The following is a 25,470-nucleotide window of genomic DNA, read 5'->3' on the forward strand; positions in this document are numbered from 1 at the left end:
GGGGACCTATCAACCAAAACCACTGTGTTAAGAGTCGACTCTTCTTGTGTCCGTGAGGGCATCTCCAAATGTCCGACGGCCTTTCAATATCGTACTACCCCTACTAGGATTCGATCTCGCTTACCAAAGATCCGTCTGGTTCACGCTGCGTGAGAGAGCCTGTTGACCTTAGGATCGCTAAATCCGCATCCAGCGAAGGAACGTCAGCGTCTCCTAATTAGTACTAGAGCTACCCACACCAGGAGCCTAAGCGGTCCAATCATCAGGATGAATGACTATCGATGCAGGGATTTATCATGATACGCGTAAAGGTATAGCTGTTGAAGTATCGAATACACGTATTCGCCCTCCAAGGTCAAGACATGCCCACGACCGGGATGGATTCTTCTGTAACTCTCCCACTGTGTTACTCAAATTTATTCTCTCCGCTGAAAATGAAGTAAAACAGGTAGCCTTCCAAGCCAAGAAGCTGCTTCTAGTGTTGCATTACGTCCCCTGCCCAGACGTGCATCATCTACGCAATAATAACCCTACGTTTTGTTCCGACATCATGAGACCTCTATCAGCCTGCAAGGCCTGTCGGTGGGTAACCTTCAAAGTGCCCGTCGGAAAACAAGGCGCCTTATGCTAACAAACGTCGCCAGGGGCCGCCAGAAGAAGTGCATTAGGCCGCGCCGTGGGACAACGTGCGTCTTCTGCACCAAACGAGGTCTCGAGTGTGATGTTGCGCCAGACCAGAAGCCCATTTTGCCACAAGGCTATGCTCCTCTGGCTGATCCGAAAGGAATGGCGCTTCATGCTTCGTCTGCGGCAATCCCTGATCGCGCCTTGTCGAGAGAGCTGATCGACCTCTTTTTTATCCATGTCCACTTTGCCTTTCCGAACATGTTCCACATGCCCTCATTCAAGGCGGCATTTCAGAACGGCACTATCCCCAGAGTCTTGTTCTTTGCCGTCATAGGTCTCTCGGCTCGGTTCTCTGGTCACCAGAGCCTCAGCCATCTCAACCCTTGGCACAGAGGCCGCCCGTACGCCCAAGAAGCAGAGAAGTTACTTGACTTGCACGACACCTCGATAGTTACGATTCAAGCTTGCATGCTCCTGGCTGCAAACTTCATTGCGGATGGTGAGGCAATGACTGAATGTGTCTATCTCACCATTGCTTGCCGTATTGCTATGTTGATAGATCTTCCCAACCTGAAGGTCAACAGTCGTATCGAGCAAGAAGTCAATCGTCGAGGTACGAAACTCCCATCTTAAATATGACACTTAATCTCATAGAGTAACTAATCCATGATAGTATGGTGGTCACTGGTTACGACTGATACTTGGAACAGCTCGTCTGTCTCGCTTCCGCGCGCCATCCAGATTCGCCATGATGTCCCTTTGCCAATAAGCGAACATGACTTCCTAAACCTTGACGTTAGCGAACCAGCTGAGCATATTGCATCGCCAATAACCCCCTTCTCTCCAGCCTCATGGCCTTCCCCCTCGTTGCTGGCCCGATTCATCAGCCTCAACACCCTTCTTTATGAAGTGAATCGGCTGAATGCCAAAATCGCTGCCGAAAAAGTAGCTGAAGGTCAAGCTCATGAAGCTATTGAGGAACTCGCTGCGACTTTAGATGCATGGCTGACCGACTTGCCTCCTCAGTTGAGATACACAGAAGAAAATATGGCTTTCTGGGGCAGCCAAGGCTCTGGGCCTACTTTTGTCAATATGCATATGAACTACCATCATATTGGGCAGCTTCTCTTCTACTCCTCCCTTGGGGCGAGTCTAGAGATTGATAGCGGTAGTCCTGTTTACGAGCAGACCATCGGTTTGGCTACAAGGTGTAAACAACACGCGGCCGACCTCTGCGACCTCATCTGGACAGCAAAGCAGCGGCCAGAGACGGACATTATGCATTCACTTGTCGGCCATGACCTCGTCACATCGTCAACAGTACAGATACACGCACTACTATTCAGCCCTAACGACGAAGAAATTGCGACGGCTAGGTCTAGGCTGGAGCGGAACTTTGAGATGATTACTGATTTGCACAAGTACTGGCCCATCGTCTCGGTGACGATCAGTAAGCTGCAGAAGTTTCACAATGCTTGCCTCAGATACAAGGACGCGACCTTTCATCTCGATCGATGGATGTTGCAGTTCATACTTGAGTTTTCACAACCAATCCAGGAGAGGAGCGAGGAGATGTTGCATCGTGGAGACAATGAAGAGGTCTTTGATCAACTCAGAAACCTCATTGATGCATAACTACAAGATAGTCTAGGGTTTAATGCCGTTGTGTATTGATAACTGTGTCTTTTGCTATTGTGACTGAAGGCCTCTTATCATCATTACAGAGAATAATCAAGACAGGTTGTCTCCCACTGCAATAATGGCATTACCCTAAACAAAGGAATATGTCAACGGCTAGTTCTCCAAGGTGAAATTACTTGACATTGAAGAGCCGTTGATACGCTCGCTTGTGGAGCACGCCGGCTCGTGAGAAACAACATTGATGGGAGCTCGGCCAGCTGCCCGAGTGTCTTTGAAGGCAAACTGGATAATACGGACTTTCTCCCGATCAAAACCTTGTAAATGCATCTCGCCAAAGAGAGATTTGTTAAAATCAGGTGAACCTACCCTCACGGTTCCTTCGTTCCGGCTGCGGGGTTGCGGCTGAGAGGCTCAACAATGCATCGTCGGGGAACGAGGCGGGATTGCAAGGGACATGCAGACCGTTCACTAGTGAGCGATCAATAACACTAGCGAACCCCGCCCTTGGTTGGTGAATTGCTCGCTTGTTCCACTGAGTCATGCCACAAACCATCGACCTTTCCAACTTTGTTGCCCCAGGTTCAACCAACGTGACCCCATGGGGAACGGTGGGATCGACCTCGATGGTGGCACCACACCCGCTCAACCAAGTCTAACGTTTTGGTCTGGAGACTTCCGAACCTCGGGTAGCCAGTGTCTTGGTATCAGCTACTTAAATGATGCTGTCCCCGTTGTAACCGCAACACATACTCCAACACCAATCCAGCTCATACACAGAGTCTCTTCCTCAGTCAACTCTCTAAGACCAGCAGTTCCATCGAAATGTCTGCACCGGGCAGAAACTCGGTCGCCAAGCCTCCATCTCTCGCAGGAGAGCATGATGAGATGGCCAAGCCGATCGAACATGTCACCCAGGTTGAGACATCCTCTGCAGCTCTTGCAGAGGCCCTCGCTCAGAAGGGGAAGCTCACTGGCAAGTCTCTGGCTCGCCTTTACGTCGTCATGACTGTCGGTTATCTCGTCTCGACTATTCAGGGTTTCGGTGAGCTGTGGTCTCTGCGCAACAAGTTAACTCGTTGACTAACGTGACTCAGATGGTTCTCTCATGGGAGCTATCAACGCGATGAAGCCTTACCAGGAGTCCTTTGGTCTTGACGGCAGTGGCTCCTCCACTGGTATCGTCTTTATCATCTACAACTTGGCTCAGCTTGCCGCGTTCCCCTTTGTGGCCTACATCTCTGACGTACACGGTCGACGTCCATGCATCTTTATAGGATGTCTCGTCATCTTGATTGGTACTGCTATTCAGGGCTCTGCCCACAGTCTTGGGCAATTCATCGGAGGCAGATTCGTCCTGGGCTTTGGGGCCATTGTCGCGCACGGTGCCGGTCCGGCGTACACTGTCGAGCTCGCCCATCCTGCTTATCGAGGCTTGACTGCTGGCATGTATGTGGCGTTTCCAACTCGATCATTTTGATGGTGCTAATATTTGAGTAGGTACAACAACTTTTGGTGGGTTGGTAATATCTTGGCAGGCTGGGTTACTTATGGTACCAATCTGTGAGTGTCTTCCACTTTAGTCCGCTGTGCTCACTAACCTCGGCCTGACAGACATGTCAAAACCTCATGGGCGTGGCGAATTCCCACTATCCTACAGGCCGCTTTCCCCTCAATCGCCATGGCTCTTGTCATCTTTCTCCCCGAGTCTCCTCGCTGGTTGATCTCCAAGGACAGAACCGAAGAGGCACTGGCCATCTTTGCCAAGTATCACGGCGAAGGAGACCCCAACTCGCCCATCGTTCAGCTACAGTATCAGCAAATCTTGGAAGAGCACACTCACGAGGAACCTGGTCGCTGGTGGGACTACCGTGAACTTGTCAATACTCGATCCGCGCGGTACCGGATTATGCTTGTGGTTGCCACAGCTTTCTTTGGCCAGTGGTCGGGTAACAATGTCATCTCGTACTTCCTTGTGAGTCTTCTCGAGCCAACCAGAAAGGACTTTGCTGACAAGTTATGGTAGCCCGAGATGTTAAAGAAGGCCGGCATGACCAACTCGAATACTCAACTGCTCATCAACGCCATCAACGCTGTCATCTGCTGGTGCGCTGCCATGTGCGGCTCCATGGTCCTTGACAAATTCGGCCGTCGAAGAATGATGATGAGCGGTCTTACGGGATGTCTCGCCGCATACATCATGCTAACCGCCTTCGCGGCCAATTCGGATAGGCACAAGGATCTCGTCTATGGACTCATCGTCGCCGTGTATCTCTTTGGTATTTGCTTCGCCACGGGCATGACGCCCAGTGCTACACTCTACCCTATGGAGTGTCTTACAAACCGGACTCGTGCCAAGGGATCTTCCATCAAGTTTGTGTTTATGAACATTGCAACGATGACCAACACGTACGGTATCAGCGTCGGCATCAAGGAGATTGGGTGGAAGCTGTACCTGATTTACATCGTCTGGATCGCCATCGAGATTATTTTTATGTACTTTTTCTTTGTCGAGACAAAGGGCAAGAATCTGGAGGAGATATCCGAGATCTTTGAGGCCAAGAACCCTCGAAAGGCCAGCACCAAGAAGGTTGTGGTTGCCCTCGATGAGACTGGCCATGTCGTGGACATTCAGGAGGTAAAGAAGGATTGATTGCAGCTACAGTGAGAGGCTGAGAGCTTTGAGTTGGGGTTGAGCAGAATCACTGGTCCTGATATGTGTCCCAGTTATGCTGGGATATGTAGTTATGTACTGGCACAAAACCTAGTGGCCTCGTGCTATGTATTTGTGCAATACATTAGTTATGAAGTGTTTGCCAAGAATGGAATAGCCTCCCGATTTGTTTCCGTGACGTCATTGAAGTTGATGCTTGATAGAAGAATACATGCGAATACTTGATCGCTATTGTCTTGAAGTCCAGCAAATGAACAGAAATGCCCAACAGCGTTAAGTAAATATATCATTATCTCACTCGCCAGGTTTTTTTCCTCTCCATGTATCTTTCTTTTAACACAAGAACGCATCTCAGATCTCCAGCCCCTTTTCCCATCTGGCTACCCTGCAACGGGAGAACTCAAACAAAAGCCCGCCTAAAAGTGGAGGATTGAGTTGAGCAGGTATTCTTCAGCTCCCTTCTGCATTAGAAAAGCTCGGATATTAATCACGTGCAACTTTCCGGGTGCTTTTGTTGAGTTTCGATACCGTCAGATAATTATTGTTTGTTGTCGTGGTTTGTGCCCCTATTCACAAACATCGAGAGACACGATCACCACGAATTTGCAAGGAAATATCAGGCATAAAGTATTGACATCTAAAAACCCGAGTTTCTAGTTAGCGATGTTTGGAAATTCGCCGTGTTAGACACCCAATAGTTGCACGATGGTGATCACTAAGATTCTATGTCCAACGAGGCGAATTCAAAGCAAGATGCAAAACTAGGTCTCTACTACAATCCCCACCAATGCTTTAGATACAAATGCAATAGTATGTACAAGTCGAATGAACCAGCCCTAATTCTACTTCCATTTACCTGAATCCAGCACAGACATCGCGGTAAACGTTCTTCTCAAGTCCAGCAGCATCCTTAGGGATGTAGTCCAGAGCAGTAGCATGAGAGTAAGTCCAGCGAGGGTCGTTGAGCTCAGTCTTCCAGGTCCAGTAGACCCATCCGTCCATACCGGGACTCTCGTATAGCTGCTGCTGAGCGGTAAAGAACTTGTTGAAAAAGTCCTTGTTGTGCCAGTCCGCATTGGAGGTCATGCTCCACTCGCCAGTGATGGCAAAGTCTTGGCCGCTAATGACGCGTGAGTCGGTGCAGGCGCTGTGCATCAGCTTGTACTGGTCACCGCGGTCGTTGTCGTTCAAGGCGAAGCCGATGTAGTTGTGATCGTCGAAGCCGGTGAAGGGGTCGTTGGCGATGCTGGTCTGGGTGCGGGCGTCACCAGAGTCCCACTTCTTGGACATGAACTGCACGTGGAGCTTCTTGTTGTTGGGGACGCCGAGAGAAGATTCGGCATCGCGAACGGCCTTGAGAGCACCGGGATAGTACTTCTGGACCAGGCCGGGGTCTTGGCCGGGGGCTGGGTAACGGTTGCCTCCGTCGTGGCGGGAGACAGGCTCGTTGAGGACCTCGATCATACCGACGGTTCGGTAGGCGGTGTTGCTGTGAATGCGCTTGGTCATCCAGGTGAGCCACTTCTGGGCACGACCAAAGTTGTAGTCGTTGTAGAAGCCAGCAGGCTTGTTGTTCTGGCCGGTGAAGACGTCCTCCTGTTGACCACCGGGAGCACCGTGGAGATCAATGATGACATAGAGACCGAGGTCGGCAGCCTTGCCGACAACAGCATCAAGGTAAGGCAGCATACGGTTGCCATCAGCAAAAGGCTCGCTGGCCTTGTCGACAATGTCGACGTAAGACCAGTAACCGATGGGGATACGTATGGTGTTCAGACCGACATCGTGGACGGACTGGACAGTGGCCGTGTTGATCCAGTTCTTCCAGTGAGTCTCAAAGGCCTGGTTACCAGCCTCACGGTTGCTTCCAGAGTAATGCTCTCGCATGCAGTCAAACTCGGAGACGGACTGGCCGCACTTCATGTTGTTCTCCCACTCATTTCGCTGCAACCAAGGTTCGCAGACGAGCCAGCCTAGAGATAATCAGATTTGCATCAAGAAACCATACTCAGGATGGGTACTTACCACCAAAGTTGACGCCACGGATCTTGTTGATGCCGGGAGCAAGAGTAGGCTCGAAGCGCTTGCCAAGCTGCTCAAAGCGAGCAGTCAGGTTGAAAGCCGCCAAGTCCTGCTCATGAGGGAGCCATGCGTGGACGGCGTTGAAAAGAAGAAACGAAACCAGACTCGAGTACTGCATCTTGAAGGTTGAGAGATGGCTGATGTCTGTAGATCCTGTTTCCTGGGGATGAGCTCAGCCTCTATTTATTCCACCAGTGATGGCCTCTGTCTCGTGTTCACAGCCTCAAAGCAGCTGATCCCATTGGCACCATACAAGGATAGACAGCTGCAACGTTGTTCCTGTCAATGTAGCAGAAATAGTAACTTGGCTGCCTTGGAAGGTAAATTAAGGGTCTATGGTCGCAAAAAGTTGCTGCAAGTTGGAGTTCCCCTTTGGGATCATAGGCATTGTCGCATGAACTTTTCTCCCCCTTCGGCCCTTTTCACCCAAGTGCTGATGACTTTTGGTCATGGGCCGCAGCAATGGAAGCCCAAGGTCGTATCGTTTCCCTGTCAGTAATCAGTGAATAAGCCACTAGAAAGCAAGGCATTCAGGCGCAGATCTCATTCATTTCACAGCTGCGCAGTCAGGCAGGTGCTTGAACAAGAGCAGCCTTGAAAGTGGACGCGGGCGGCCGACCGCATAGACGGCCTTCTACACTTGGTCAAGCGTCCTCCCGGGATCAACGGACGAGGCTTGTAGGGGATACCGGTGCAAATCATCCGCTCAACCCCTGTAGCTAACCAATCGCATTCGAGGCGTAGCAACAGACCAATCATCATCCGAGACACCTCGTTTCAGGTCTGTTATTAGTGCAGAAGCTCCGGATTTGCTTGTTTCCATTCATTTTGTGCTGAAAAGTACTTTAGAAGGGGCGCCTCCTGCACAGATCTGAGATTAACTGTTCCAGCCCTGTGGCACTGCTGGTCCTTTCTCGAGGGATGATACCGAATGAAGTAACTGCGGTCCGTGATTCGGACTCGAGTCCGAGTGAGCAAACCTTGAAGATTTTCAGAGGTCGAGCTGGTGTGGTGTTGTCTTGGTGGGCTCAGGCCGTGTTTTGGCTTACTGAGGTACACATATGGCTGACATGAGCCAGACTGGCCTTGTCCATATGCCCAGTTTTGCTGTGACCTTCAGTCAACAGGCAAGACATGCATGATCAGACCTCTTCTTTACTAATCCATCGCTATTAGTTGCCCCGAATGCCGTTCAGACTAGCCAGTGCATAGGCTCCCACTGACTCTAGACCGCTCTCCCGCTGCTCCAAGCCGCTGCAGTCCGCTCGAGCCCGCTCAATCCCGGTCCACCAAGGTCCAGAGTCTCCCAAAGTCCCACGTGATCGTCCATTGATCGAAGGAAACATTTTCAACCCGTCAGCGCTAGATGAGCATTGAGCATCTGCTCCCTGCCTTGTGCGTCCGTTACTTCCGCTGGAGGCGGCGACTAGGCTCATTCGAGTCTGGCCACAGCGGTTTGATTGAGACGAGTAGCCAATCTCGTCATAGATCGTAGCTAGAAATTATCCTCAAGTGCCGTGAGCCGAGGCTGATGGGCTTTTTTGGAGAAGGCTTCGGTTTGGCTGTGTTGACCCAAAAGTCTGGCCTCCCAAGAATAGGAAGTGATTGTCGCCAACGTGTCTCTTGTCTCCCCGCCAAGACGGCAGGCTGCAGACAGATCGTCAGACAAGCTGAATCCTGCCTCGGCCGTTAAAAAAACAAGCCTTTGCCAAACTCCGCCACTAGTCAATAACGGGACGAAGCCGCCCGCAGCCCTACAAGGATGAGTGGGCTGACGACGTTGAACAATTGCTCAGGGGTCGTCGGACCTGCAGCCAGTAGAAGCATGATTCAAGTGCCGGCTTACCCTGGCAAATTGAGGGTAAGATTTAAGCCTTTTCCAGCCCAATCGACGGGTATGTACGACTTCCTTGTGGAGGGAGCCCTGGTCGTGATTGGCAACGGCTCGGTTAAGAAGATGAGGAGGATAACAGGCTGATGATATCCCTCATTTATCGTGTGCGGTGCTCCTCTTTTTTCTTTGACTTTGTTGAAGCACTGTCGGTTTCGCTCTAAACCTCAAACATGGCTACCCAAGTGAGCCCTTTGCCTCTTGCTTTCGTAGAGAACAACGCACTGACTGACCTTTCTAGTTCGACACTTCACCTGAGGTGGTGCACAACCCTTCCGATCATCTCCCACAGGTGTACGATGCTGGAAACTCGACTCACTCCGGCTACCCATACGCCAGCTACACTTCCCCGAGCAGCGATGTACCGCCTCCCTTCGAGCGTAACGATTCCCAAACCCGAACACCGCCTCTGAACGACAAGGAGGCCGCACAAGACCCAACACCAGCCTCAGCAGTAGTCAGCGAGCGCGAAAAGAAATCACGGATATGTGGATGCCCGGTCATAGTGTTCGTCCTCATCACGGCCCTGGCTGTCGCTGTCGCCGCCGTGATTGGATTGGCCGCCGCAACTGGTGTAGCTGTGAAGAAGTCAAATGATTCGGATGCCAAGCTCAACGCTCTGCGTGAATCTTATGCCGCCGTCTCCGATGCTGCTGCAGCAACCGCTGCTACTGTCACTGTCACGAGTACTGCGCCTGCTTCGACCGATGTGGATCAGGAGGAGCTCACCAGCGGCTGCTCCAACAAGAAGGACACGACTACGGGAACTGTGTACACATCCAAGTGTAAGCTCCATCAAGCCACCGATCATAACAAGAATCGTCTAACCGTTCACAGTCATGAAAAAGGCCCAATTCACCTTCTACTGCAACACCAACGCCCCCAACGATCCCATCTTCTCAGTCTTCGCCACCAACCTGAACGGATGCATCGAAGCCTGCAACGCCTGGAACAGCTACAACACGACCGAAAAGACCTGCGAAGGCGTCTCATTTGTGCCGTTCTGGGCGAGAATAGGAAACGCTGCCACCAACAACGCTCCTGGTGATTGCTACCTCAAGCCCGGTCCACAGGATCGGGATGGCCTGGAGGATGCCAAGGGCACGCACGCTGCCTTGTTGAAGAACTAAGGAGTAAGCTGGTTCACTGATATTCTTGGAATTGTAAAGCGATGGGAATTTACTTGGGTTGGCACAACTGCCTTTAGGCGGGGCAAGGAGTCGAGCTTTTAGTTACTGATGGGGTTTATCGGAGTGCTTGATGATGGACCTTTAATTGAACTTCTAATCCGCCACCCAATGCTGCCATTATTCAAACGCCATCTATTGAGCTAGTGTTTCTTCTGTGTTTCTATGATCCAGGCTTTAGACTTTGTTGATATCTGAGTGCTGGGCTTCATCACTCACGCTAATAACAATGTTCTTTCTGTCTCGGGGTGCAGGCTGAGTTTCACTGCGTGTTGGAGGAGACGCCGCGTGTATTCATCCCACTCACTACTACTTTTTCGTTTGAAACCTATCGGGGACAACTGAACTTCTGCAGACATGATCCGTGGTCTCCTAACACGGTCTGAAAAATACCCTCAACGGTCTCAATGTCACCCATTGTCTGAGGGAGCTTGGCTTTCTTTGGCTGACGTTTGGCGGAGAATCTTTTTCCGAACGCCATATCATCCAGGGTGGGCTGTTCCGAGACTTGACAGTCTTGGCACACCAACCATGCTCACTCATCCCTTCCAAGCTTCCTTGGCTGACGGCAGCCACGTTGTTTCATGCTGCTGACCACGTCTGGAAGGGAATGACAGGTGCAAGGGCCTCGTACCTTACAGGCTGCAAGAGACATCTGCAAAACTATTCGTCTGCTCGGATTATTGTCCCTGGACATGCCAGGGCCCAGGATCATTAAGCTGAGCTGGCACATGAACGTTAATTTGACTCGGGTTAGACTTGCATCGTAGTTGATCCATTCAACAAAGGCTATATCATTGGCTTTAAAGGTCTTACTCCTGACGCCACCGTAATCTTATGATATTTCAAAGAAGCGACAATGACAATCATATGGTACATGCATTTCAGCTCGTATGAGGCGCCCACCAATCACTCGATGGGAAAGCCGACGAGATGAGCTGAAGATTCAGATCTGGGAAAGGCCAGTTCTCACTCGGAGGGTGTTGTAGGGAAGCCAAATCCAAGTCCACCTTGTCAGCGGTGTCACCCCCATTCCCTGTACAGGTTGAGATGTGTGCCTCTGCTATGCTGTAGAGGTACTTGCAAAACTCATATGGTCTTTCGCAAGACCTGGCTAGACTGCTTGTCTGCTCCATGACGTCTAGTGATCCCTTGAGTAGATCAAGGTCGCCAGTGTCGGAATTTGTGATGCAGTGTAGGAATATTACGACGAACGGAGTAAGAGGACAGTACACATGAACCCTGAAGCTTATTAGTCTTGATGCACGAGAATAGGGGGACGTTTCGTTGTTTGCTGATATACCACACCGCAAAGAATGCCAACGATTGCGCATCCAATAGAGAATATTTGGCATGCACCGACACGTGTGACTGCAGCCCCTGTTTTGCTGCTTCAAGGCAAGGATCAGAAATAATTCTAATTGAGGTCGAGAGGTCGAGAGCATGGTGAACAAGCGTCAGGGTAGAGTAGTAGGAAACGTCGACTGGCCCAAACGTATTGTCAAATAGCCTTTTGTTGTATGCTTTCGAAGTGTACAGTTGATTCCATGACTCATGCCAATTAGACAGGCACTTGGTTACTTCATCCACGATGATCTGTCGGTCTGCGGCGCTGCGTCTGCGTGATGCCGGGGAGTAGAGCTTTTCGTATATGCTTGCCTGGATCCTCGCGTAATCGATAAACATCCACATGGCAGTGTCCCATGGCTCTCGTCCAGGGTCGGAGGTGATGGCATATGGCTCAATATCGACATCCAGGTCTTGAATAGTTGAAGTTCTCCCAAGAGTGAGAACAGTACTCTTATCTGAGAAGTAGATGCTCCAGAATAGTCGACGAACTCTGTCTGCTTCATCTGGAGGCATTGCTGCTACTACATGCTCCCTGTGGTAGCCAAGGACGAGGCAATGCCGTGCGGCAGTCGAGGATAAGCGCCACTGAAGTACAATGTCGCCTTCAGTTTGGGCCTTTTGGGCCTGTATTAAATGTTAACAGACGTGGCCTTCTGCGCTCGGTTGGAGCGAGAGGGATACTTGCCGCCATACACAGCACTAGACAATGCTCAAAGGCCGGGACCATATTAACCTCATATGTTTCTATTCCAGTGAGTTGGTTCTCTTTGCAAAGAGCTTGGTATTTTGCAACTTCTTCCTCGGAAAATTCTGGCTGCGGGAAACTTTCGAGGCTGCACAAGATGACGGCGAGCAGAGCACTCAACAGGGTTAGTTCTCCAACTGTGACAGCCTGTACTGGAAAGTACACGCGACGACACAAATCCTCGACCTTCTTCATGTCTATTGGGAAGTATAACGTCAACAGGCAGTCCGAACCTGGGCTGCGGGTTAGGACCGGTGAAGATAAGGGGGTGGCAACATATTGTGACCCACCTTGCACTGCGCGCAACAGGCGAATGACAAAATCAGCCGGAGGCAAGTTTCTCTGCAAGGTTATGCTTGTAGATGGCTTCCATTCTCGGCACTGTGGCGTATCTCCGTCGGACGTCTTGCGTTCGAGGAGCTTGCGTAGACCGGAGATCTTGTCAACAACCTGGGGTGACCCAATACCAGCCAATGACCCAAACTCGGTGATGTCAGTTGCAAGAAGAGTTTGCTTCCTGAATGAAGAATCACCCTCAAGCGATGCTAGGTCTATATGGCACGGGCTGTGTTGTGGAGTTAACTGTGCCACTGTCTGTGAGAGTACAGTTGATGTGGCAGCTTCAGGGACTTGGGAGTCAAGCCCCGATGACAAGCTGCTGAGCTGCTGCTCAAGGGCAGTTACTCTTTTGCGCAGAGATTCAATGCTGTCTGGGTCTCTGCAAAAACAAGACATCGTCAGCACAAGTTTCACCTGTCTGAGACTACCTGTGCTTACTTTTCCAGCACCGATCTCGCGTGTGTCGAGCGGCGAGTAACATCTTTGGTGCTTTCTTGGCAGGTAATCTTTGATGTGATGCAATTGGTACAAGGGATCTCTCGACTGCAGCGTATCTAAGGTGGGTTAGTGACCGATGCCCCTCGCCGGCAGTCAGCTTTCTGGGGTTCGGCTTACCTTGCGGATCCGGCAGTTCCGGCACTGAGGATATCATTAGCCGAGACGAGAAGGATCAAGATAAGCGAGTCTCACTCACAGCTCTTGGGACAATGTTGGTAGTGGAGCCCATCGATGATTCTGTGTACCCAGATAAGCCAAAGGGAGTTGTGATGGAGAGAACGTACGACCTTGCGTGTCGGGATTTTTAAGACGCGGGACGGAGGGCACGCGTTCCACGGGAAGCGCGGGGTCCGGATCCGGGAGCGACGGAATGAAGATCGCTAATAGCGGAGTTGGTCTAGCTCTGATTGAGCCTAGAGGCAGGGGATTGCGGAGAGCGGTCTGGGGAAGGCCTTCCAAGGAATCTGGGGGAAGCGAGAATTGGCGAGATCTGTCTGGCTAGAATAGACGGCACTGTCAATAGAATGAGGGTCGGAAGTACAAGTCTTAAAAATTGAATCAAAATCAAGCAAGCAAGATTGGTCATGAGAGGCGCAAACTACTTCCTCGGTTAAAATAGCTAACTACATGCTAACGTTAGCTTCTACAGACGCTTCAAGATCCGCTTCCTATTCTCCTCCAATTGCCGTGTCACGCTATGCGTTGGCACAAGCCCATCAAAACCATGAGGAAGACCGGGATAGAGATGACATTCCGCCTCGACACCAGCTTCAATGAATTTCTGCACATAGGCTAGGTTCTCCGCAACAAACAGGTCGAACTGGCTGGTGTCTAGATAAAGTGTTGGCAAACCAGCAGCATCCTTGAGACGACCGGGTGCCGCAAAGACCGGGGTGTCTTCACCTCCAGGGGTCCTTCCGAGGTAAGCTGTCCAGGCTGTCAAGTTGTCTTCTGCGTCCCATAGCTTGAAAGCGCCAGGAACCTCGGAATTGGTTCTGTCATCCAACATTGGGGACGAAAGAATCTGTCGGGCAATTGGAGGAGACAGGTTGACGTCTCGAGCCCGGAGTGTCAATGCTGCGGCGAGACCACCCCCTGCACTCTCACCCATGACAGCAATCCTCGCCGGGTCGATGCGTAGAGTGCGTGAGTTGGAGTGAAGCCAAGTGAGACAGGTCCAGCAGTCGTTCAATGCGGTAGGATAACGATGCTCTGGTGCCAGTCTGTAGTCGACAGAGAATGCCTGGACTCCAGTGTCGGAAACCGTGTGCACAAGTCGTTCGATACTGATCTCGGGAGTCATTGTAATCAGTCCACCGCCATGAGCATGAAGTACTGCTGCCGAGAGACTATCGGATGTATTCGTGTCCCGTTTTTTAAAATGGTAAACTGGCAGCTGATAGCCATCCTCTGTTGGAATCTTGACAATCTCAAAGATAACGTCCTCTGGGATGATGGGTGGTGGTGCCTTCATTGCAGCGTATCGGGCTCTTCGCCCTTCTATATCGTGCAGCTCAGGCTTGACGACATCTTTCTGACTCTCCAGAAGAGGACCGATTGCGGCAATGAATTCTTGATCAACTTCAAGGACCATGGTGTCAGATTGGTGATCGTGTTGATGAGGTAGAGCGTCGAATTAACAAACAAGATAGATTTGATATACACCCAATTACGGGGGCTTGAGATCTCTTATTAGTCTATCTTTTCTCCCCCGCAATCAATTATATCGGGGCCCCGAATCCCCGACCGGGGAAGTTCTCGGCATTCCGTGGCATATGCTCCGGCTTCATCGGGGCCCGCGCGTCGCACGGCAAGCGTGCCCCATTGCTTTTGTTTCTGGGCGCTCGTGGTTGTAGCTTCGTGAGTCGGGATCACTTGAAACCACCTTTATGGATCGGCAAGCAAGCGGGAAAAGAGTAGACAGAGTTGTCATGATATAAGGACACATGAATACCCTGACGTAGACCCAAAGATCACTTATCACCAAGTAAACTGATCTCCTGGCTTTGCATCACACTCCTCCATTCATCTAAGTATTTCTGTATTTTCATCATGAACGGCCACGTCAATTCTACCACAGAGTCCGAGCTCGTCGCCGACATCATCATAGTCGGAGGTGGCTTCGGAGGCTGCTACGCCTTGCATGAGCTACGCAACATGGGCTACACTGTCAAACTTCTTGAAGCCGGCAGTGACTTTGGCGGCGTCTGGCACTTCAACAAGTACCCAGGAGCCCGCGTCGACTCAGAAGTACCCTTGTATCAACTGAGCTTGCCACAAGCTTGGCGCGGGTTCACGTTCCGAGAACGGTTCCCAGACCACAACGAACTTCGGGGTTACTTTATGCACATTGCTGAAGCCCTGGACCTTCGCAAGGATGCAATCTTCAACACTAGAGTCATTGATTCCAAGTTCAACACCGAGTCCAACGGTTGGATTCTTCGGGCCGAGAATGGACTTGTCGCCAAATCTCGATATGTCATCTTCGCCACCGGCACCACCAACAAGCCTTACATCCCAAGCTTTCCTGGCATCGACAAATTCTCTGGCAAGATTGTCCATCCTGCAGCTTGGCCTGAAAGCCTGGATTTGAAAGGCAAAAAAGTTGGCCTCGTGGGCCAAGGCGCGTCAGGACTGCAAATTCTGCAGGATATCGCCAAGGAGGACTGCGACGTCACCGTTTTTGTTAGAAACCCGCCCACGGCCCTGCCCATGAATCAGCGATCTATGTCTCAAGAAGAGTCTGAAGAGCTCAAGAGCTCGTATGAGGCTTTGTTTTACCACGGAAAGTATCGTGATGCAGCGGGATACGCATACAACGCGCCAGTTGGCTCATTCTATAAGACTACGCCCGAGGAGCGTAGGGAGCGATATGAGGAACTGTGGGCGAGAGGATCATACGCCTTTCTGTGCTCCCTGTACCCTGAGCACCATTACGACAAGCAGTCAAATGCCGAAGTGTACCAGTTCTGGGTTGAAAAGGTCAGGGCCCGCATCAGCGATCCTTATAAGCGCGATATTATGGCACCTCTCGAGCAGTTCCAATGGATCGGTGCCAAGAGGCCAAACCTGGAGATGGACTATTACGAAACTCTCGATCAGCCCAATGTCAAACTGGTTAGCCTCAAGAAATCCGCAATCAAGGAGTTTGTGTCCGACGGTATTGTCACTTCGACCGAAGGTGTCGACGAACATCACGAGCTGGACTTGGTCATTGTGGCTACCGGGTACGATTCTGTGACTGGAAGTCTCTACGAGATGAATGTCACCGACAAGACCGGTACCAAGTTGAAGGAGAATTGGAAGGATGGAATCTATACGTACCTTGGGATGATGACTCCTGGGGTTCCAAACGCTTTCATGCTCTATGGACCGCAGGCACCCTCAGGCCTAGCCAACGGACCGCCTTTCCTGGAGCTTCAGGTGGAATGGCTATTCAAATTCTTGAAGAAGTTGGAGGAAGAAAAGGCTACGACTGTCGAGGTTTCAAGCGAGGCCGCAACCGAGTACCGTCAAAAGAATATCGACGCGTACAGTCACTCGCTCATGAGCGAAGTGCCCTCTTGGTGGAACGGCTCAAACATTCCTGGCAAGAACAAAGAACCTCTTTTCTGGGTTGGAGGTCTTCAAGCTTGGAGACAGGAGAGTCTCAAGGGATTAGAGGACTGGTCACGGTTTGTCTTGGCAAAGAAGTGACGAGCTTCACTATATTGTAGTTGAATCATGACTAATTTGCATTACTGCTTTGAAATGACCTTAAATTAATATTTCGCATCTATTAGCCTTAATTGCTAAGGTTCAATACTGTCACATGATTCGCCGTACTTTGAGAACCGTGCAAAGTGTGGAACCTGGGCACTGGTCGAGGCTCTCGTCTTTAACGTTAAACTCGGAGGCCGCGCCTCGCGCGGGTACGGCTTAGAAATATGATTCGATGACACGAGGATTAATAATGTCTAGAACCTCAATAGCTAGGTCAGAATGGTGCTTTTAAAAAACCTCCAATAGAGGCTTAAATACGCCCAGTCCCCATCAGACTTGGGTTTGTGAGCTCAACCGTTCCTCTCTACTTCGTTCACAGCTACACAAATACCGGAAACTTGTCCTTTGCCCAAAATGAAGATTCTTATTGTCGGCGGAACTGGAATGATTGGTGGGCATGCGGCTCTTCATCTTCGCTCATTAGGCCATGAGGTGGCCATCGCTGGACGCAATCCTCCACCATCCAGTATACCCGACCTAGCCCAGCTAGAATTCGTCAAAGGGGATTTTACTGCAGGCGACTTTGGTGCTGATCAACTGAGCAAATTCGATGCGGTTGTGTTTACTGCTGGTAGCGATGTACGCCACGTTCCGGAAAACACAGACGCAGACCAGCATTACCTTCACGTCAATGGAACTCTCATCCCGGACTTTGCACGATTGGCCAAGTCAGTTGGTGTCCGCCATTTCATCCACGTTGGCAGCTTTTACTACCACGTGGCCCCTGAACTGGCCGACACTGTGCCATACGTGCGATCCAGAAAACTGGCTGCTGACGGGATCGTTGCGCAGGCATCGCCCTCATTTTATGCCTCCAGCCTCGACGCTCCTTTCGTTGTTGGAACGGTCCCGGGGATGAAGGTTCCCATGTTTGATGCCTATGTTAGGTACGCGAAAGGAGAGCTTCCGATCCCCCCTTCCGCTCCTCCCGGAGGAACGAACTTCATCTCGGCACAATCCCTATCAGAAGCCATCGCGGGCGCATTGGCCAGTGGGCCTTCTGTCAGTGGCAAGGCCATGCTGGTTGGGGATGAGAACTTGACCTTTGCGGATTACTTTGGACTGTTTTTCAAAGCAGTGGGAAAGGAGACGCCGCTCCCTGTTCTGGATCAGGATCATCCCTTGCTCCCAAGAGCCACGCTCTTTACAGGAACAAAGACGGTGTCTTATGAACCGGTTAAGGAAGAGTGGGAGGCTCTAGGCAGCTATCGACGCAACGACATCCAAAATGCCATCACTGGGATAGTTGAAGACCTGAGCCGGCAGCAGGTGTAACAAGGTCAAAGAGGGATGTGTTGGTTTGATCGAGAAAATTGGATGTATTATAGCCAAGCATAATCTGAAAAAAGAGTCTCCCCTGAAAACCATCCAACTCTTGTTTGCGCCGATAATGGTCACCAGGCGAGCTGCAAAACGAAATCCATTGGCGACTACAATCAGGTGCTCATCTGGCATACAAGGTACGCTGTAGTTAATATCGTCTTTGCAATCAGTTATACTAATATTTTTATATCCACAGGATGGAACCGGAATGATTTAGCATTTAGAAAACTCATGTAGAAATGAGACGAACAAACCACCCTCAAGTATTGTGGCCTAAAGTGTGTCTAATGATGACTGTCTGCCCCAGATCAATGACAATCAATCCATGCAAGTGAACATATCGCATAGCTTTAAGCAGGCAAGCCATTTTTGAGTAGTCCAAGCTATATGCGAAACTCATTGTAGAGGGGTCGGTGTAAGTCTGGGAAGGGGAAGCTTGGAGAAGGTCGCCGATCAGCGGATCTGGCAAGTAGGATTGACGTTATTCTAGAATCATGCTCGGGTTTTCTTACGTACAATACCTATTTCGGGCAATATGTCTTAAATCACAAAGCCAATCCTCCAATAGGCACAACAGGTGTAGAGCCTGCTTCTATGCCAAGATGCCGCCACACAACTGCCTCACTGTGAGCAGCCTTGTACTTGCGCGTCTGTAGGGCTCAGTGCTGACTGCGGCTGCTGGGTTGCCTCCAAGAATCGATTCCAAGTGACACAAGCAGGAGGTACATCTTCATCGCCCAGATTCGCCACTCAGGTCCTTTGGAGAAGGGCTAGTAGGCCAAGGGCACAGCTCCGAGTGATGCTTCGAACTGAACGTCTAGGTCTCAACCCAGAGACGCGGGTTTAGTTTAAATAAGGATCTTGCTTTATTATAAGACTTTCTCTGGTTGTTTTGGGAGACAGACTTGGCACGCAACCGTGCCTCCGCTCCTCTATTTTGTAGAGGTATAGGTGGCAGTGTTTGCCAAGAAACGTCATTTGCTGATCCTCTGACTCCTGATCTACGTCCTAGGCTGACTTCTCACCTCGGACTTGCCCCGCTCTCCAGCCCAAGCTTGTTCTTAAATTCAGAAATCTAATTCATCCTTCCCCATCTCTCCATTACCCTCCATTATTCATGTTCCTTGATATCACGGCAATATGCATTCCTCGTGGTTCTCATACCCTATTTCGAGGCCGTATCCATTTCGGTGGTTTACACCAGTCACCTTGGTCGGAGGTGTGGTTCTGGCTGTCCTCTTCACTTTGATCAACCTGGGCTCTAGTGGTTTCTACCTAAAATCCGAGTTCACATCAGATCCTAACAGCACAATTTCTGGCCAATTGCAGTATGTGGATATCATTGTACGCTAGGACTGACTGACGTGAGTGTGTAGGTGGTTTATGAAACCACCTTTTAGCGGGGAAAACAGCCTGGAGCCAAAATGCGAACCCAAGATGTTATCGGTTGGAGATAGCTTCTTCACCAGTCGGCTAGGATTCCAATACACAATCAAGTCACTCAGGCGCTTCAACGAGAGCGACGAATCTATGGAAACTCTCCCGTCGATCCCTTACTTGAACAATACCCTCGAAGATTGTTTCCTTGATCGAGCATCTCTCAAACTCATAAAGTCCGACGCCATCGGGTCCCGTACGTGGTGGATTTCCTGGTCTGCCGCCTCGACTGTCGAGGCAACGGCGGCGTGTAGGATTATGACGCAGCATGGTCGTATCAACATCTCGCTTGCTTTGCAGTATCAGGGAAGAGCTGATCATCTTTATGGGTACATTCTCGAGGATAACCCCAAAGAACATGCCAGCATCTGGTAGGGGACTAGGCTACTCAATGCCTATCTTGCTGGGGTCTGGCAAATTATGGCACTCACACAACAAGTTTCTGGGGCAAAGGACGATCATTATTGGGCTTTTGGGGACATCGCATACATTCGAAATTTATCCGAACAAAAGTATGTCATCGTCATTAGTCAACTTGCCCTCTTCTATTGACATCATTGGAGTATTCGGACTATAGACTTTTTCAAATCCGATGCATGGATCGCGTCTTCGCATGGAAGGATCGTAACTACCAGTATGGTCGTTGTAGACTCTCCTCTTGGCTTTGCTAACGACTTCTCAGCTACCAAGAACTTGACTTATCTGTTTGAGAATCCCAAGGTAAGTCACAACATCTCTAAAACTTAACTTCACTCCTAACTAGCTCCCCATGTTTGCAGGATCCTTTGTCGCCTGTTACGACAGAAGGGCTACACTACGCCAAGCTCCTGCACTCCCTCATCTCAATCGACCTCGGCAACTGCCAGGCGCCGAACCTACTTTTAAGCGACGACGGCCTCAAATATGCTATCGACGCCCCTGATTCACCGAACAGGAAGCCAAAGAAGGACCTTGACTGTGGCACAAGGAATTACAAGGGCAGCATGGACCGATACTGCAAAATACCTCGCCCATATACATTCTACGATAAGAACCTCACGTTTCTCAATGATACGTACGATGAGTTTAGGCCTCTTACGGGGAAGCGCGGTTGCAAGAACTCGACCATTGTTGCGCAGTATCTCTGCTCTGTTCCCGAGAGCAAGAGCGCTGGGACCATGATTTTAGCGATTGTCATCGCAAATCTGGTTTTCCTGCAGGCAGCTTGGAGGCTCCTGGGATTGGCAGCACAGGCTATGTTGCCAAATGCGGACCCTGATGCTATGATTTGTGAAGGCTGTTTGAAAGGCAATAAGGCGATGGAACAAGTCTCGAGCAGGCCGGTCAGTCGGAATAGCGGTACTGACTCTGGAGATGAGAGCACGGCGCAACTGGTACAACGATAGAGACTGGGCGCGAGGATAGATATCTACTGTTGAAATTGAATCGTTGCTGAGAATCCTACGACAATTAAATGGGTGGTTTGATATGCGGCCAACACCTTCAAAGGTCCCATTACGCCTATTACTAACATAAACAAAGGGTAAAATATCAAAATAAGGATCCTTAATATCCCAACACGCGGAGCTCTCCAATCTCCCTCAACATACGCCTAGTCTAGCTGGTGGTAAATCCACACATTTGGCTCGACGTAGACTGCTCTCTTCTCCTCCTTGTACACTTTCAAGGGAACAAGCCCTCCTTGCAATGCCACTTGGGTGTACTCCACGACCTTCGATGTCCTGTTTATCTCCCTCACTTTCGGAGCATTTGGGAATGAGTCAAAGTCAATCCCCGTCCATGCAGTCCAATCATCCAAACTGGCTTCGACTTCCATGCTCTTGTGAGCAATCTTGGCTATCTTGGCCCCTATCCGAACATGCTTGCGCAACCACGGGTCGAATGGCAGCGAAGACTTGAGTGCATGATCCTTGCTGGCAATGGTGATTGGCTGCACTGTAGCTTGTGGTGTAAGCCTAAACGGGCTGGGAGTCCGGCAAATGGTTGGCTTCAGGGGTGCTTGTGCTTGGGTCCAAGTGATGTACTCCTCCATAGGGACGAAAGGATGGGAAGACTTCTTGGTTGGTCTCAGGGGTACAACGAGAATCTTCAACCCCTCTTGTCGAGCTGTGTCTTTCATCTTCTGAAGGATACGCTCGGCAAGGCCCGTTCGTCGACGGTCTGCGCGAACAGTGACTGCAAGGGCAGAAAGAGCATTAGGCAGTTCCGGGCTAGATGCTCGAGCTGTGTCTCTTTCTTGGTCATCGGTTGTGATAGGGGCTGATGACCACGGCCAGGAGGGCGCCTCCTCAGGATGAGAAGCCATGTATTGCCGTATCCCACGGGCGACCATAGTATCCCATCCACCATCGGGTAGGCTCTGGAAGAGGTGCGGATTCAAATCAAGACGCCCGCCCTTCTCGGCATCACGCAACTCTTGCCAGAAAAAGGGGATAGAACGCCCACAAGCTACAAGTTCCTCGTTTCCTTCATCGTTGCGCTCCGAGATGAGATATTGGAACTTCCGTAGTCCAGGAAAGTCACAAATCTTTTGAGAAAGACTCAGCAGCGTTGTGTCCTGTTCAAGAAAGTAGGGCCATGCTGTGTTCAGTGGATGGTTGGGGTCTAGGAGATGATCCCAGAGATCCGGTCTGGTCTGTGCAGTGTGAAGATGGTGTGTGATGGTGGAAGACATGACTATGTGCAGATAGAAGATAGGCAAGATAGGGAGATCTGTTAGCTGATTGCTCTACAGTTTTCGTCGTTCGAACGCTATCTGCCCAGAAAACCCCCAGATTAAAAGGAGAAAGACATATGAGATGAATGGCAATGGGCTCAGTATCTCATTGGCTACAATAGTCTTAAACACTGCGGCGGGAGGAATGGCAAATAGGTCAAATGAGACGCTGTGCAACCGAGCACTTTAGCACGACCAAGACATGGTCCTACACTGCCCGCGTCCCCGGCATCGCACAGGTTGAGGTACGAGGAGAGTACCATGGAGTAGTGCCGAGCACGGTATTCTGAATGACGCGTTTCCTGTCATTTCCTCCACCGGAAGGTGTCTCCCGCACTGAGACCCTGGGCGTTAGCTGCCGGTCTCGCTTCCCTCCGCCCTGAGACATAGTAGTCCCTACATAGCCACAAGTGGAAAGGTCAATTGGCGAATCATAGGCTGATCTAAGACATACAACCTTCTCGGAGACAGACACTAATTATACCGCAATTCTTCAATGATATTGGAGGAATGTTGCATGTGTCCTTAAGAGTGAGACAGACAGAGTGTCGGGATACAGGGTGGAGAGAGATCTGCAATGACACGTCATGTCAAATCAGGGGCTGGATGTTTAATGGCACCATTTACGTACGAATGCCATGGTTTGAAGAGCGCGGCTGTTGTGACATCTGTGTTCTCTGTTTCTAGCATAGTGCAGAAGCAGGTATCCACCAGTTTGATCTACTCTGCAGTATGAGGCGAGTACGACTGCGACATGCAGGTTGAGGTTTCACAACAGTCCTCTTCCGCCATCATCTTTAGTCCGGATGATGACTACAGGCCAAGTATCGTAGTTCAAATTTGTCATTGTATTTACATCAAGTCCTTCATTTACCCGCAAGCTACATATCCCGTGTCCGCCCTAATTGAATCCTGCTTAGGCCTGCATTCGTCAACTTCCCCGCCCTTACAACCCACATTGTGTCTCACTGAGTGGGCGGCACATGAGGGGTCAACAGCATATGCTCAGAGGACGGGTAGCTCCATCGATCAATGGTTGTCGTCTCTTCGAGTTGCAGATCAAAAGACCGGACGAGCTGAATGACATGGGTGTTAGCTGACATGTAGCGCCGAGGGGACAAGGGGCGCGTCGATCTCACCGTGACAAGGGTCTTGTAGAGAGCCATCAACCCTACATGCTTGCCAAGGCACTTGCGGACTCCAACTCCCCAGTGGACATCAAGACGGGCCCATTCCTGCAACTGCTCCGGCGATGCAGCCAGCCACCGATCGGGCAGGAATTGATCCGCCTGGTCACCGTAAAGGTCCGGATGACGGCCAATCATGGCGGCGCTCGACGACACTGACGTTCCGGGGGGGACGTGCATGCCGTTGAGGGAAAAGGGCCGTCCCGGTGGCGAGGCCCGGCGACGCGGGAAGGTAGACGCCACGAAGCGGAGGCCCTCGTTAACGCAGGCCGTGATGAATGGGAGCTGCCGGCACTCTTCGTACGTCGGGACTTGTCCGCTGAGGCGTCCGTCTGCATAAGCGGCATCCACCTCAGCTTGGGCTCTTTGCAGGATCGGGCGCTGATCGGCGACAAGGAAGATGAGGTTAGTGGCCATGAGAGCGATGGAATCTGGGCCAGCCATCCTGGACACGGGGTCGGTAAGTCTCGTATGACTGCGAGGGGGACATCCACTGTCTCTGGCGTTGTGTGTACTCACATGTCCATTAGAAGTTCATCTTCAATCTCCTGCTGAGGAATTCCTTGACCATCTGACGAAGATGAGGCCAGCCATTGGTCCAGCATTGAATGCTCGTACGTGGGCTTGGCGGTGCATGCGCGACGCTGTTGTACCTCCTGACGGATCTCCTACATGGTGATATTCAGCCGAGTATGCACTCCAGAAACAAATCAATGTGTTCTTACCGCCATGAAAACTCCTAACCCCCGACGATCACTCGGGCTGGACACGAAGAGGCGCCGCCCTAGCGGATTATTGCGCGCAAAGGCTGAAATGGGTGGGAAAAGGGAGAGTCGCTGCTCACGGACAGCTGTCTCTTCCATGTTACGAATGAGACCACGGACATCATCCTTGGCGTCCATGAATCCAACTGGGGTGCCCAGAGACATGGCGGTAATGACATCAAACGAAAAGTACCTTTCAATAGTTTGCAATTAGCGTGCGTCAATGTCTTGGATCATCGCGGGGCCGTAGACTTGCCTGATCCATGTTCCAAAGTCGACAAGCGGATCCTTTTTGCTCTCTGCTGTCAGATTTGACATAAACCGAACGACTTGGTCGTCTAGCGCAGGCTCAAGGAGCTGAACCCGGGGTAGAGAGTACTATTGGATCGAGATCGAGGTCAGCATGGCCAATAAGGAGACAGGACAAGGGAGAAGAATACAGCATGGGCGAAGCGACGCTTAGCCACGGCATGGTCCATGTGAGACTTTTTGTTAAAAACAGCAGCGGGGCAAGAAAACTCCTGGTGAAAACCCGTCTTGTCAACTTTGCTGTGGTAGACTGTGCTGACCATGGACGGGTCGTTGAAGGAGAGGTGGTTAGGGCCGCAGCGGACCACAGGACCTGAATGTAGGGCTCAGCCATGTGTACGGGTGACTAGGATGGGGTGCTCGGCAATACCGTATTTCTTGTGGAGTTCACTATACCAGTTTCCTTCCTCATGGGTCCAGAAGATGTAGAACTGATAGAAGCTGGTCAAGGCCGGCAAGGCAGGGCCCGGGAACTTGCTGAGAGGATGCCAATAAAGACGCCGAATGATGATCACAACGCCAATGAGCACTAGACTCAGAAAGATGCGAAGAAAGGAGAGGTGTTCCAGCATGGTGAAGTTGGTCGAAAGGTGAGGAACTGATGATCCAGAGGTCAAAGGCTCCTCAAAGACCCTGTTATTTATGATGCACGAGGCTGCCTATTCTACCGAGCTACTGGCGGTCAGCCCTGGTAGGACGGCACGCTGCAGGGGGGTGGACTGGGTACCTGAGCCGTGCCTGAGCTAGTCCAAGGGGTATCGGAGCTGGAATGTAGACTCCGAGACCATGTTACTGGTACCATTTTGATTGACGCCTCGAAAGGTGGCAAAGACAGGTGCTCAATGATTTATTGCTCTTCTCCCCACTGGGTATCCTCGGCTTGTTATCTTGGTTGCTAAGTATACTACCCTCTTTTCACCTTCCCAGACGGATAGCAACCA

The 25,470-nt window shown here is 50.8% G+C and overlaps 10 protein-coding genes across 10 annotated transcripts; 6 read left to right on the plus strand and 4 right to left on the minus strand.

Annotated features, from left to right (window-relative positions):
• Window positions 1-550: 550 nt before the first annotated feature.
• Window positions 551-2,262, plus strand: NECHADRAFT_82877 (uncharacterized protein; the record flags this gene model as incomplete). The annotated part of the gene is made up of 3 exons (XM_003049181.1): window positions 551-582; window positions 645-1,240; window positions 1,301-2,262. The coding sequence occupies 3 exons, from the start codon at window positions 551-553 to the stop codon at window positions 2,260-2,262; spliced, it is 1,590 nt and encodes a 529-aa protein (XP_003049227.1).
• Window positions 2,263-3,090: 828 nt separating this feature from the next.
• On the plus strand, window positions 3,091-4,918 carry NECHADRAFT_82878 (uncharacterized protein; the record flags this gene model as incomplete). The annotated part of the gene is made up of 5 exons (XM_003049182.1): window positions 3,091-3,310; window positions 3,363-3,714; window positions 3,766-3,828; window positions 3,880-4,240; window positions 4,292-4,918. The coding sequence occupies 5 exons, from the start codon at window positions 3,091-3,093 to the stop codon at window positions 4,916-4,918; spliced, it is 1,623 nt and encodes a 540-aa protein (XP_003049228.1).
• Window positions 4,919-5,791: 873 nt separating this feature from the next.
• NECHADRAFT_45404 (glycoside hydrolase family 5) lies at window positions 5,792-7,139 on the minus strand (the record flags this gene model as incomplete). Its single annotated transcript, XM_003049430.1, has 2 exons — window positions 5,792-6,912; window positions 6,965-7,139. The coding sequence occupies 2 exons, from the start codon at window positions 7,137-7,139 to the stop codon at window positions 5,792-5,794; spliced, it is 1,296 nt and encodes a 431-aa protein (XP_003049476.1).
• Window positions 7,140-9,085: 1,946 nt separating this feature from the next.
• On the plus strand, window positions 9,086-10,042 carry NECHADRAFT_82880 (uncharacterized protein; the record flags this gene model as incomplete). The annotated part of the gene is made up of 3 exons (XM_003049183.1): window positions 9,086-9,097; window positions 9,154-9,697; window positions 9,750-10,042. 3 exons carry the CDS (start codon window positions 9,086-9,088, stop codon window positions 10,040-10,042), a joined length of 849 nt encoding a protein of 282 aa, XP_003049229.1.
• A 3,632-nt stretch (window positions 10,043-13,674) lies between these two features.
• NECHADRAFT_44950 (uncharacterized protein) lies at window positions 13,675-14,505 on the minus strand (the record flags this gene model as incomplete). Its single annotated transcript, XM_003049431.1, has 1 exon — window positions 13,675-14,505. One exon carries the CDS (start codon window positions 14,503-14,505, stop codon window positions 13,675-13,677), a length of 831 nt encoding a protein of 276 aa, XP_003049477.1.
• A 578-nt stretch (window positions 14,506-15,083) lies between these two features.
• Window positions 15,084-16,727, plus strand: NECHADRAFT_95069 (uncharacterized protein; the record flags this gene model as incomplete). The annotated part of the gene is made up of 1 exon (XM_003049184.1): window positions 15,084-16,727. One exon carries the CDS (start codon window positions 15,084-15,086, stop codon window positions 16,725-16,727), a length of 1,644 nt encoding a protein of 547 aa, XP_003049230.1.
• A 420-nt stretch (window positions 16,728-17,147) lies between these two features.
• Window positions 17,148-18,068, plus strand: NECHADRAFT_82883 (uncharacterized protein; the record flags this gene model as incomplete). Its single annotated transcript, XM_003049185.1, has 1 exon — window positions 17,148-18,068. One exon carries the CDS (start codon window positions 17,148-17,150, stop codon window positions 18,066-18,068), a length of 921 nt encoding a protein of 306 aa, XP_003049231.1.
• Window positions 18,069-19,238: 1,170 nt separating this feature from the next.
• NECHADRAFT_101122 (uncharacterized protein) lies at window positions 19,239-20,938 on the plus strand (the record flags this gene model as incomplete). Its single annotated transcript, XM_003049186.1, has 5 exons — window positions 19,239-19,444; window positions 19,493-19,882; window positions 19,937-20,065; window positions 20,117-20,273; window positions 20,333-20,938. Exons 1-5 carry the CDS (start codon window positions 19,257-19,259, stop codon window positions 20,936-20,938), a joined length of 1,470 nt encoding a protein of 489 aa, XP_003049232.1. The 5' UTR covers window positions 19,239-19,256.
• A 206-nt stretch (window positions 20,939-21,144) lies between these two features.
• On the minus strand, window positions 21,145-22,227 carry NECHADRAFT_82885 (uncharacterized protein; the record flags this gene model as incomplete). The annotated part of the gene is made up of 1 exon (XM_003049432.1): window positions 21,145-22,227. One exon carries the CDS (start codon window positions 22,225-22,227, stop codon window positions 21,145-21,147), a length of 1,083 nt encoding a protein of 360 aa, XP_003049478.1.
• A 1,007-nt stretch (window positions 22,228-23,234) lies between these two features.
• Window positions 23,235-24,385, minus strand: NECHADRAFT_82886 (uncharacterized protein; the record flags this gene model as incomplete). The annotated part of the gene is made up of 3 exons (XM_003049433.1): window positions 23,235-23,901; window positions 23,976-24,124; window positions 24,182-24,385. The coding sequence occupies 3 exons, from the start codon at window positions 24,383-24,385 to the stop codon at window positions 23,235-23,237; spliced, it is 1,020 nt and encodes a 339-aa protein (XP_003049479.1).
• Between the last annotated feature and the right edge of the window lie 1,085 nt (window positions 24,386-25,470).

The sequence above is a fragment of the Fusarium vanettenii genome, assembly GCF_000151355.1.
Source record: "Fusarium vanettenii 77-13-4 chromosome 7 genomic scaffold NECHAsca_9_chr7_10_0, whole genome shotgun sequence".
NCBI lineage: Eukaryota > Fungi > Ascomycota > Sordariomycetes > Hypocreales > Nectriaceae > Fusarium > Fusarium vanettenii.